Source organism: Condylura cristata, unplaced genomic scaffold (assembly GCF_000260355.1).
Source record: "Condylura cristata isolate star-nosed mole 26May11 unplaced genomic scaffold, ConCri1.0 scaffold00017, whole genome shotgun sequence".
Classification (NCBI taxonomy): domain Eukaryota; kingdom Metazoa; phylum Chordata; class Mammalia; order Eulipotyphla; family Talpidae; genus Condylura; species Condylura cristata.
The window spans coordinates 28,144,128-28,157,055 of record NW_004567118.1 but is presented as its reverse complement, the minus strand read 5'-3'; the positions used below and the strand labels follow the sequence as shown (position 1 = coordinate 28,157,055).

The 12,928-nt window shown below is 50.9% G+C and overlaps 1 protein-coding gene across 1 annotated transcript in view; it reads right to left on the bottom strand.

Annotated features, from left to right (window-relative positions):
• Positions 1-2,212: 2,212 nt before the first annotated feature.
• PIK3R6 (phosphoinositide-3-kinase, regulatory subunit 6) overlaps positions 2,213-12,928 on the bottom strand; it is a 48,713-nt gene continuing 37,997 nt past the window's right edge. Inside the window, exons 14-20 of the mRNA XM_004684599.2 lie at positions 12,478-12,588; positions 9,447-9,534; positions 9,088-9,158; positions 8,557-8,647; positions 7,803-7,918; positions 3,353-3,465; positions 2,213-2,824 (exon numbers count right to left, since the gene is read on the bottom strand). Of these exons, the coding sequence (XP_004684656.1) occupies positions 2,680-2,824; positions 3,353-3,465; positions 7,803-7,918; positions 8,557-8,647; positions 9,088-9,158; positions 9,447-9,534; positions 12,478-12,588 (735 nt within the window). The 3' untranslated portion in view covers positions 2,213-2,679. The remainder of the gene's footprint in view (positions 2,825-3,352; positions 3,466-7,802; positions 7,919-8,556; positions 8,648-9,087; positions 9,159-9,446; positions 9,535-12,477; positions 12,589-12,928) is intronic.

Here is a 12,928-nt window from a genome sequence, read left to right as displayed (position 1 = left end):
CCACGTCCCGCTGCCTCCTCCTCCCGGAGCCAGGCGCACGCGTCGTCGCCGCGGTCCCTGCCAGCCGTGCGCAGGTGCGAGAGGACTGCCGCCTGTGGCCTGCAGGGTGCGCCCCAAGCCCAGGGCCCCGACGCTACTGTGAACTTGAGTTAAACGCCCCTAGAGCCAAGATCCGGAGAAAGAATAGAATTCATGGGAGAAAGAATAGAATTCATGATATGAGCCCTCTCCCTCACCTTCTTCAGGTCTTTAACGTCTCTGATCAAGGACCAAGCCAAGGGCCCATCCCTATCCACCTTCGCTGACAAATCCCACCCCTTCTCCAGGTTCTCACATGCGCTTCCCTGCTTTATTTTTCTCCCTAGCCCGCACCACTGCCGGAGACACTTCCAGAAAGCTTCACGCGTTTATCTTGCTTACTGTCTCTATCACAACCAAGGCGCTAAGGAAGGCAGCTATTTTGGTCTGCAGGGCCCAGAACTGTTTTTCCTGAAAGTCAGTTATCTCTAGAAGAGTCATGACTTTGAGTCACAGCTGTCTTCAGTTGGGATGATCTCCAGAGAGCGCTGACGGCTCGGGTCTATCTTGGAGTGGCACCCCAGAAACCCATCCTGGTAGCCATCCCAGTCCCAATGAATAGCATTTATGTATTGGGTAGTTTTAGTTTACACCTAAGGGTGGTTAGTTGTCCAATTTGGGAGTACACATTCCAGCTAACATGTAATCAAAAACCATACTCTAGAGTCAGCAAACATATGTCGACTGGCAAAAAGCTTGTCAATGACTTTAGAACAGAAGACACTTCATTAACTACCATACTATTGGCGAAATTTCACCGGCAAAATCAGTGGTGACATGAATTGGTTAGAATGTTTTTGGAGGCATTTCCTTCTTTGGCAAACAGGGTATACAGATCTAGAGATCTAGTAGTCCAAATCTTTTGCCACAGGCTTTTTTCCAACATGGGCCAGTGTCCAGCCACTATTTCAGCAAACTTTTCATGCAGGGGTTGTACAGAACACCCAGCTTGGCTGATGGGGTGTGAAGCAGGAGCGACTTGCCAACACATCAGAACATGTAGGAGAATTTGGTGTATGACTTGCTTTTGCTGTAAGCTGGTAGAGGGATTGCTGGGACAGGAAACCCAAATCCCTCACTCAGCTCTAACAACTGTAAACTCTACAAATATTTACTTAAAGGTTGTGAATGCCCAAATTGATAGGAATCTGCTTTGCATTATCCAAATGGCAGACAAAAATGTTAGCCACATTTAGGTGCACTCACTCAAATTCAGTGATATTAGTTATTTCCTGTTTAAAATCACCCCAGTCACATCCTGTCCTACCTGGATTCTGCAGGGGCAGCTTCAGTAGAGGGTCTCACCTCGCTGTCTTCACTGTCCTGAGCCGATCTCCCCGGAGAGGCAGGCTCTCCAGTGCTGGTGCCTGTTGTGTGTCCTCAGTCCACATCTGGGCTCCAGGTTTTGTGGTCCCTGCTGCCACAGCTGCACCTCTTCCTTTCACAGTGAGACCCTTTGGGCTTGTTTGTGCTCAACTACCTAAGAAAACCCTCCCTGCTTCCCTTGTCCAAGGAAAGACAAGTATGCTCTAAGGCAACACCCTAGGTAACCCCTTCTCCAGCAGGCCCCAAGGTGTTGGGGATGTGCTCAAGGGCTATCCCCTACCTCATGCTTACCAGTGCTCACAAGGCCAAAGGTGAGGCACCTCCCTCTCTACTCTGGGGACCCCCCAAAATTGAAAGGGATTCTTCCACCACACACCACTTCCTGACTCCCCTGCATGCCCTGGCACCCACTCAGGTGATAGGGATGGACGCGTGTCCTAATCTTTATGTCCTGCTTCTTCTTCCCTGACCGCATGCCTCGCTCTGGGGCAAATGGGGTTGTGTCACAGATGGTCCCTGTGATATAAGTCCTTTAACTCCAAAGTCAAGAGTTTTGATGTCTTTTTAACGAGCTTCTCTGAAACTAGCCCGGACAAGAGCCACTGCTCTGGGACAGTACCCGTCAGGAGTCCCTAAGGCAGGGTGAGTGAGGAGAGGGTGGCCCGGAACAGAAACCCCCTGGAACTGCTCACACAACTCTTACCTGGCCTACATGGATTCACTGGGTTAGACTGTTTTACAAAAGCACAGATGCTGCTGGGGTAAAAAGAAAGCAGAAACACTTTAGTGTGCATTTATTGAGTCTGACATTTTCCGCTCAACCAGATGTGTGCCTGGGAGCTGTGAGGTGGGCGGTGGCCCGGGGGAGGCCAGCTCCTGACCTGGAAGGCAGGAGTGTCTTTGCCTACCTCCCATTTTCCTTCAGGCCACAGGGTCTGGCCCAAGCAGCAGCTTCCCCTTGGCTTTAAGTGCCGGTGGGGAGCCTGAGAGGGAGAGGTGGGGGCTGAAAAGAAACGAAGAGGTGGACATTTGTGCAAGGCGCTGGGCTTTGAGTGTGTGTGCAACTTTGCCGGCGCCGCCCTGGATTGCTCCATCACTCCCCAGGGCCTCTCTATGCCCCCCAGGCATATGCTGTCAGCAAGTCAAGGCCAGAAGCCACCAGGGGAGCTGGGCCCTGCTCGGGCTGCTGGAGGGTGCTCGGGGTCGGTGGGGTAGTGTATTCTTCCTCTCAGGCACACTGTCCTCAGGCTCAGCTCTTCCACTGTCCTTTGGAGCTCACTGGACGATACCGGAGAATGTGTTGATCGGCATCAGAAGGGGCTTGGCTTTTGTCCTTTCCACCTCCTCCTGTGCCTTGGGACATGACCCCTTGGACTTCTGGGCCCCAGAACAGGGTTCTGGGCAGGGAGAAACCTCGAATCTGTGGGTGGAGAGAGGACAGCTCAGGAGACCGATTGTAGGGATCCAGTTGGCCTGGGGCATTTTAAAGGTAGCACCATTATTAGAGAGTAGAGAGGAGGAACTTTCATGCAGGAAAGAAGAATCAGGACAAGAAAGAGCACTCTGCACCTGGTGGACATCCTGACACAGGACAGTGAGCCTGGCCAGTTCCCTTGAGTGCGCTTCCTCCTCGGGGAACCCAGTGAGCTTAGCATTAACTGGGACATGGCTGCCGAGCAAGGTCAGCCTGCGCTGGGGAGTCAAGGCCAGTATGGGGCAGGCAGCTGGATGAGAAGGGCTGTTGGCTGAGTGTCCGTATGAGTCCTAGGGAACTGTAGTGGCTGCTGTTGCAGGGTCAGCTACTCACTAGCTCTTCTTCCTGGCTTCAAGTCATAGGGCAGCGGCCCCAGTTCACATCCATCCGGGTCACCTTCCTAGCCCCAGGATCTGCCTGCTGCTTAGCTTTGCCCTACGGGCCATGGAGCCATAGGGCACTGGTTAGCCTCACCTGACCACATCCTGGATAGTGCGCCGGCTATCCTTGTCCAGAAACAGCGTCAGTGGCCTGTGGTCCTGGCTCTGGATCTGGATGTTGGCTGTCCGGAAAGTGTTTGTCACTGTCTGTAACAGAGAGATTCCTTGTGTGAGGGTCACCTTAGTGACCATCTTGTCCCCTGGACTCTGGTGGTTTCTTCAGTCCAAACACAGGGACCCTGGCTCCTTTCCTGAAAGAGACTCCGAGTAGTGACCAACCTACAGAAACCGCTACTGGGTGGCCCGTGGCCTTGGGTCTCTCTTTACTTCTATCGTCCTTTCCCCAGTCTGTTGTCTTAATTTCCAGCACAACCTTGAGGCTGTAGGAGGTGATCACCGGGTTCTCAGGTTATTGGGGTGCCTCCTCAATGACAGGCTAGTTGTTATGTGTGGTTTTCTAAGTCCTTACCCCAGGCAGCGGTTGGGACCAGGCTGGGCTCCAGGCAGGCTGTCATGAGCCCTTGTGGACTTGGTCCATCCCACATGCAGACAGCACTCCCCCACTCCACCACACTCCAGTCTCCAGGGCCTGAGAGCACCTCTCATTCAAGTGCTCGCCACCCTGACGGCTCATCAGAACCACCCTTCAAACAGAGACTCTGGTTGACTGGTTTGGAGTAGAGCCCAGGCACGGGCATTTTTGCTCTGCTCCCTATTGTAGACAGAGCGGAGAGCTGCTGACTCGCACCTTTGCACTGGCCTAGAGCAGAGGCATAGCAGCCGCCTCGTCTGAGGGGTCAAGCACATCCTGGCATTTCTGCTGAGCTTTTGTGGGGATGGAAGCAGGTTGGCCAGAAGTCTGTGGGCAGAGTGTGCAAGATCTCTCAAGAGGAGGGCAAAGCAGCGTCCCTAGCCAGACTACCAGGGTTCTCTTCCTGGCCCTGCCACTCTTGGCTGCGTGGCTTTGGACACATTTCCTAACGTCTCTGTGCTTCTGTTTCTCACCTATCTCAAAAAAAAAAAAAAAAAAAGTAAAGGAGATAATAAGGCAACAATAGCAACTACCTTATAGGACTGCTGTGATGATGAAAAGAGGCAGTATGTATTTAGTGTCTGGGACACGGTAAACTCTGTATTAGTGTTTCGTTTATCATCATTAGGTATAATTTTCTGAGGAGGAGCCGAGCCAGGTAACAGCCTCAGTTGCCAAAGGGAGCACTGTGGGAGCACTGTGGAGGTTCTTGCTCTGGTCTGCCTTCTCACCCAGGCCCTCCTCCTGTCACTCTATCTACAGACCTATGTAAGTCTGGACAGGCGGGTTATGAGAAAGACGATTTACCAAAATCTTGATAAGAAAGAAGGGGAGGGGGCTCCACACTGCTGTGTGAAAGAAGATGCAACAGATTTGCTGATGGGGAATTTTGGGTTGTGGCAAGCAGTTGTGGTGTAGGGGGCCCCAGGGTAGGCAGTGGAATCTAACTGGATGGCATCAGATGCTGGGACACCGTCAGCGGCCTACAGAAAGATTGCAGAGAGGCTGGAGTCCTGAGCGGGCTGGAGGTGGGGGAGCCAGGTGCATACAGTTGATGATAGCTTATGGCCCCTTGAACCGACTGCAGCTGGCGAGGGAAAGTCTCGGTCCCTAAGGTGAGGGGGTTGCCCACCTCAGTGACCCACTGACCGTTTATGGAAGGTGACCTCCCTCCCTTTGACTCTGCTCTTTCTACGGTGTCCGTCTGCTCTGGGAGGCTCTGGCAGGATCTGGGCCTCCATGACCCTGCCCTCAGAACACAGGGGTGCTCTCGGGTCTCCTGCCACCTGCTCATAGTGCAGGTAGGAGTCTTTTCTCCCCCTTACTGGCCCACATTTCTGCACACACCTGGACTTCTGGTTTTGACTCATGAGGACACCGGAAGTCTTGGATTTTAGTCTATACATGTGGCCATGACATCAGTTGAAAGGGCCAGATGCAAGTTTGCAAAGGGTCCCAGTCCCAGCTCATATTCCTAACCTCCTGTTTACTATGGGGTCCTGCATTCCATACCCCAAAGCCCCAATTCTACCAGTTATCACCCCTTTTCTATATCATACTCTCAGTCCCCCCAAAATAAGATCACAGTTAGCCCTTAAACTCATCAAGCCATTCACATGCCCTAGACCCGCTGCTCTCCGAGGGCCAACAACTTCACCCGGCTACCACACCTCCCCTCCTGCTCAGCATTTATCATATGGTCCATTTGGTCGGAACTTGTAGCTGGCCCTGCCTGATTCAAAGGGGAAAGCGCAGCAGCTGGAATTTCCCTCTGAGGGTCACTGCAGAGGTGAAAGGGAACTCACTGGGGGGATAAGTTTAGGCTTGCAAAAGCCCACGATCAGCTTGTTTAAAGAGGTCTTTTAAAACAGAAACTCCTCTAAGGAACTGACTTCGACAGAGGAAACACATGGGGATACACGGGGCCACCCTGGAGCCTAAAACCTAGACCCAGGGCTGGCCAGTAGGAAGGCACATTTCAGCTCAGTACTGTTCTCCTTTGGGCAGCAGCTGCCTCAGAAAAAGTGAGCTTGGTTTCAGGGTGAGCTCCCAGGAGGTGGAAGGTAGACTAAGTGACCGGGCTCTGGGTCACTTCACCTGAGGTAGTCGCCAGCCACTGCCACACAGGAGTCTGCCATTTATGGTGCTGCACAGGCTTCAGGGCTCTGTGGGAGCATGGCTGGGAGTGGAAAGGGGGCCTCTGCTCACCAGGGAATGTGGATGTACAGGGAGGGGGAGGAGCCTCAGTTAGGGCCTCCTGGGGGAGACAGCTCTCCAGTTTAATCCAGAAGGAGAAAAGGAATTATGGGAAAGAAGACGGGGAAGAGAAAAGGGCAAATGGATTTCAATACAAGCAGAGGGCACTGGCAAAGGCAGAGGTGTGGCAGCCCGAACACTCGCAAACACCGTGATGCAAGGGCCTGCAAGGGGCGGCGGAGCGAGGCTGGAGAGGAGGAGGCACTCCAAGCACAGCATGCCATGCTCAAAACCTGTTTTAGGCAGAGACGCGGAAGGTGGACTAAAGAGCACTGGATGGCAACGGGGAGAGCAACTGGAAGCTCCAGCATTTGTCTAGGAAAAGCGGGTAGATGAGGTGTCAACCCAAGAAGCTGCCAAGGCATAGTCACAATGCCTTAGTACATTTTCTGAGTAAAAATGTCAGGTGACTGACTTGTCCTGATTTGTCTGGAACTTTCCTGTTTTTACCATTGAAAGTCCTCTGAGCTGGAAGACCCCAGATATTTTCCCCCAAGAATGCTCCTTACACTATTGCTCATAATAGTCAAAAATGAAAACTTAAATGTATTATAAGAAATTGGTTAAATGGCCAATGCGTTCACCATGAACAAATACTAAATGAAATAGATTTCCTGACACAAAGCATAACAACCTAAGTAAGAAGCTACCAAGGCATATTCACAATGCATTAGTACATATTTTGAGTAAAAACGTCAGGTTGTAGACCGGTGTGATTGTAGCAGTAAACTGTGTAAAAATAGAGGGAAAAAAGGCTGGATATTTATCCCTCAAAATGTTAATTATTCTTTCTCTAGGTAATGGAATATTAGCAGATCTACTTCTTTGTGCTTTTTTGTTATTTCCCAAAATGAATAATTAAGCCTTTGTTTATAGGGACGGGGAGGATAAAGAAATAGAAGGGCTCAAGAGCGTCCTAGCCACATGGGGTGACTTTGCTACAGTGGAATGGGCAGTGGTAGAGGGCAGTGGGTAGGACTAAAGACCACTCTAAGCGTGTCTTTCAAGAAGAGTGCCCCAGAGGGAAGGAAGGAGATCCAGTGGTAACTGGAAAGGTAGCTGGGTCATGATGGACGATTTTCCTTTTGTTATGGAAAAGAGCTGAACATGGTTGTAGGCTGAGAGGAAGGAAGTAGAGAGGGAGAGGTCAAAGCTGGAGAACAGAGAACCAGAAGTGGTGGAGAAGAGCCTGAGGAGATGGAAGAGGACTGAGTGGTGCCCAGGATCCAGGCAAGGTGGGAGGTCATGGATTTGTGATGGCTAATTTCTACATGGATGTAGGACTGATTCATAGATTCCACAAACACTTGGCATACCTCTGAATGAGTGGCTTGAAGTGAGTATTTACCTGGGGGTGGAGTGGGGAAAGTGAGGGTGTCCAAGAGCATGGTTCAAATGTGATCATGGAATCCAAGACCAAGCTAAGTAAGGAAGTGAAGTCCCAAGGGGCCATCAGGAAGGCAAAAGGATGGGTCCTGTGTCTTTAGCAATGTGGGAATCCCTGTCAATAAATATCAATAGTCAAAGGGCAGCTGCACAGGCAATGAGGTTGAAAGAGCTGGCTTGGTTAGGTCAAAGGTCTGGCTGTTGTTGATGTGTCCTGCTGTCATTTCCTGGTCTCTGACCACCCTTCCTCCTGGGCTCCCAGCCACCCAACTTGTTTGGCTCGCTCATTTCCATTCTACCCAAGACTTACTGAGAAGGACCGTCCTGCCAAGTTGGAGGACTTGACAACCTCCATTACGCTGACATTCAGGCACATGTGGTCAGTAACTGGAGCAGCATTTGGGGAGCAGTAGGTGGGCCCTGAAACTGGAAGGAAAGAGATGGTGGTTGGGGACAGACAAGTGGGATTGTTTGTAATTCCAGGCCCTAAGAAGACTTCCATGAGCCCCTTGGGCCTCTGCCCGCTACAATCTTCACTTACACTCAGCTTAGTCCCCACCTCCATTCTAGCCAAGTTTCCATTCCCTTTGATCATGCATCTCTCTCCCCTGGTGAATCCAGTATTTCTGTATCATCAGGCATCATAGCTACCACCAAGTCAATCCCTTTCTTCACCTCCTTCTGTAGCCTTTTGTCCCCAAAAGTTAGATCCTTTTAGTTAGTGGTGATTTTTGTGAACTGGAGAGTATTTGTCTTGCCCCATGGGACAAACATAAAAAAAAAAAAAAATTCCACACAAAAATGCCACCAGTCTGCAGGCCCCATGCAGAGGATGAAAGTGAGCACATGGGGTCCCCTCAACTTCCTGCTGGACCCCATGACTGCAGAGACCATGTGTTCCTCAGTTGCAAGCGAATGTGGGACCTTTCTTTATCCTGGCAGCTCTACCACATCGGGCTCTACTCTGTGACCCCAGGGAGAGGGGCATCTGGGAGGCTCATTCAGCCTTAGTCATCCAACCCTCTCTCCTTTTCCACCCTTCTCTCTCTCTTCTAGCTCCTCACCTTCAGTGTCACTGGCTGGAAGGGCCTTCAGGACCAGCCCAGTGGCCCGCAGGGAAACGGTGACCTCTCTGGCCCGGTGGCTGAGAAGGGCCTGGGGAGGGGATGCAGGGATGTATGGGGTCCTCAGGACTATGCATGCATCTGCACATTAACAATCCTGCTTCCTGCCTCTGTCCCAAGAGTCCTGTCCTGTCTGTCACTGGTGCGGAGTAAGGAGCTAGCTGATAACCCCTTAGCACACTCTTAGCCTCGGGGCACATGCTTAACTTTCCAGATTAGGTCTCCAGGACATCTGGATAGCTAATAAGACAATAGTTTTAGGGAAGGGAACAGCCTCCTATTTCCTAAAATCAAGGTCTACTCACCTATGTATAAGGCCAGTTGCAACCTACCCACTGTTACAAAACTCTCCAAAGGCTGACGAACTCTGGGGCAGCCATAGGAAAAGAACAGATGTTTCCTCTTCCTCTGTTCCCCACTCCGCCCAGGCCCAGCACCTGCTTCCATGCCATGTACCCCTTGCCCGCTGACCTTCTGGTAGCAGATGGAGAGCTCCGCCCCAGGAACCTCCGTCATGCCTCTTCTCCTGGGCGAAAAACCTTCTGAGGAATCAGAAGAGGCTGTAAGTGGGACTTCCTGCCCCTTCCACCCATCCCCACTTTGGCTTCCCCTCCACACTGAGGCTGCAGCTAAGTCCTCATGGGGTGGGAGGGCAGCACCCCAGTGGTGCCAGCTGCCCTTCAGTATGGGTGACTTTGGAGGGAGCCATCAACAGAAATGGGATGGGGCTTCGTTAGGTGAGAAATGAGAGGATGTTCTGACAGCTTGACAATGGGGCTTGGAGAAACTGAGTGAGGGTACACTTTGGAAAAGGGAAACAAGATGCTCACCTCTGGGGAGCTTGGTGTCTTGAATCTTTACCTTCAGCTCAGTGAGAAAGATGTCCTCTGTAGGGTCTGGGCTCAGGTTACTGAAGACCTAGAGAGAGAAAGGGAGGGGTTTGGAAAAGGCCAGCTCTATCAGACACAGCCCCCCTCTCTCCCAGTAGCCCCCAAAGCCCAAGGATGTGGGTGACTGGAGAGTGCTAGATTCTGAGTTGTGTCCAGTGATTACTGGATCTGACTGTCCAGATGGCTACCCATTTATCCCATCTCCTGCTATATAGCCTATGTATAAATAGTGGGAGAAATTACTGAAATTGTGGGAGAAACTCTTGACTCCCAAATGGCCTATAAGCATTACTGTCTAGTGGGGAAGATGGGAGTGAGGGAATGAAATTCCCATAAGCAAAGGGGAAGAATGAAGGGGAGAATGAAGAGGGGAGGGCCAGAAAGGAGGACTTGGCAGTCTTGGACATGCAAACACGAGCAGAGGAAGAGCCAGGGAGACCTGGCTGAGGAAGTGTAGGGGAGGGAGAGTGGGTCCAGAGGCAAGCTGGACCAAGCAGAGGGGCGAGGCAAAGTATGGACAGGGCAAGAGAGCAGCTGTCAAAACAACATGGAAGAGTGATCATGGAGTTTTTGAAACGAGGTAGAGACAGGGTGGGGAGCTGGGCTGCGCTCACAGAGAGACCTTGTCTGGGCACAGTTTCACAGATGCCAACACCGTTGGCATCAGCCCACAGCACGATCATGTCCCAACACAGGCAATACCAAGAATATGGTGCAGGCTGTGGCCACCTGCCCTGCCCCTCCCATCACAGCTACCTCTTCTTAGGATCAAAGAAAGACAGTAAGAATTACGTAAGAACAACTGAGGACCCATTATTCCAACTTCCAGTAGGCATCTAATCCAGAGTAAAGTCCTACTTTGTGGAACTCTCTCCCAAGTCCCCTAACATAAGCCCAAATCCTATAACCTGTTCTCGCTTAAAGATGTGTTTATTTATGCACACAAGAACTGGGGTACAGACCAGAGGTGTGGGGGTGGTGGTGAGAGGACTCACCAGAGACAGAGTGGGGACAGAACAGGCAGATGGACTGAAATACACTGCTGAGGGGAGCAGTGGGCAAGACAGGAGAGCTCTGCTGGGCCATGTGGGTCAGCTTCCTGGCCGGGGATTGAACTCATGCTGCAGTGGCTGTGGCCAGCTTCGCAGTGCTGAGCTCTAACCTGTTGTGCCACCAGGGAGGCCCCAACCTGTTCTTTCTAAACCTCTTTCCAAGATGCTTCGCGGTTCTCTAAAGGTTCGTTTCCTCACTGCAGCAAGTCCAGAAACCCAACTTTTTTTAAATTATTATTAATTTACTTTTAAATGACATGCCTTTTTCATACATCCTTGTTATTTTTTTACAGTATAAATCTCTCCCCTCAGGTATGGCCACTGTAGTACCCCCACCATCAAAGCATCCCTTGTCCGGCACCACAGTCCATCGGGGCCACAGATGTGTCCAGGGTGCCTCTGGCTGAAAGGCAGTGACTGGTGGCTGGCCTTTGAGTTATCTGCATTGCTGGGACATTAACTTCCACTACCAGCTTGCGGGGAGTTCCCCATTTATTTGTTTCATGTTGTCTTGCTTTGCATTTTGGAAATCAAAGAAGGAAATGTGAACTCCTCACCTAGGTCAAAATCAGAAAGGTGATAAACTAAAGTCGTACTGCAGGACGCAGACTAAAGAACAAAATCTGGTAAGACAGGAAGACTGCAGCAGAGGTGCCATGAAGTTAGTCCCCAGACACAAAAATCTCAGGAGAGTGGGCACCCTGGGAATAGGGAATGGCCAATCAAGGAATGACCACTAGGTTTTCTATAAGCAGGGTGACTTCGCTTGAATTTCAGGGTAACACAGCTAAGTCCAAGTCTCTACTGCCAAGGGGAGAGATGTGTGGGGGGGGCAATGGGTGAATAGGGGCAGAAGGCATGTAGGAACAAGTGACAGGGAGCTGGGATTGGAGCTCAAGAGTCCCCTGTGTAGACATCTTACTGTGTGCTGACACACATGATCCCAGTAACCTGGGAGGTAGGTATCATTAGTCTTATGGGGGCCTGCAAATAGAGGCTCAGAGATGTAGAGTGACCTGCCCAGGGTCACAAGGAGCACAGCTGAGGTTTCAATTCAAGTTCTTGACAACCCTGGCTGACCGTCTGTGTATGTCCCTCTTTACCCAGGTCTTCCCCCATCCATTTACTCCCCTTCTATTCATTTGAATTCTCATGAAGTCTCCTTCTGGGGGGGGGATTATTTATTCCCATATTAAAGATGGGGAAAGGCCCTTCCTGGTGGTGCAACAGGTTAAAGCGCAGCACTGCGAAACTAGGTGCAGTCACTTCAATGTGAGTTCGATCCCTGGCCAGGGAGGTGACCCACATGCCAGGATGATCTGCCTGATCTGCTCCCCACTCTGTCTCTGGTGAATCCTCTCACCGCCTCTGCACCTCTGGCCTGTATCCCAGTTCTTTATATATAAATAAATGTCTTTTAAAAAAAATAAAGATGTGGAATATTGATTTAAGCAAGCTAGAAATGGCTATGATAACGTACCTAGCAAGCGGAGAGTCTAGCACACAAAGCCATGCTAAAGTATAGTCTCTTATCTTGGGGGACCCATACTTTTGGTGAGGAGTGATACACATCTGCAGCTATGCTAGAAGAGGCAAGAATGGATTTAGAGGAGTTGGGCCACCATGGTATGAGCATCAAGCGAGTCATAAGGAAATGGAGGTGGTGACCTCACCTGTCTGGCCCGGGTGACGGGGGAGACAGGTGATCCATCTTGGTCATAGGGTCTGGTGAAGGCACAAGCACTTGCTGCCATCCTGGGACTTTTCTACAACTATTGGAAAGGGAGCCCTTTTCCACCACGGCCATGAAGCCAGGTGTAGACATGGGACTTCTAGTGGACATATGCACACCAAGACGAGAGCTGAAATGAGGGAGAGAGTCCTGGGGACATTTTTGAGCCCCCCAGAGGGAAGTTTACCTTGACTGTGTAGATCTGGAAATAGATGGGTTGGGTGCCCATGCGAACATAGTAGGTGATGACATCTAGGATGAAGGGGTCCACAGTGCGGGATGTGTCCAGGGCAGGAGGCTGTGAAGGAGAGAATGTCTTGGTCACCTCCCTTCATCACCTCCAACTCTGATGCGTTGTTTTCTTAGAGAAACTCTAAGGCTCTACATTACCCTCCATGATAACTAGCCCAGTGGGTCATTCAGCACACTGCCACCCTAATTAAAATATTTCCACTCCTAATTAAAATATAACTGTCCAAAGTTTCACATCCTCAGGGATCCTGATTTATTCCAATTGCAAAAGAAATACTGAGCAATTCTGTGTGTAAGACACTGTGCTGAGTGTTTGGGGCAGACAAGATGCTTGAGGATGAAAAGGTCTGGAATTGGGTCAGCTATTCACCAGCCAGGTAACCCTG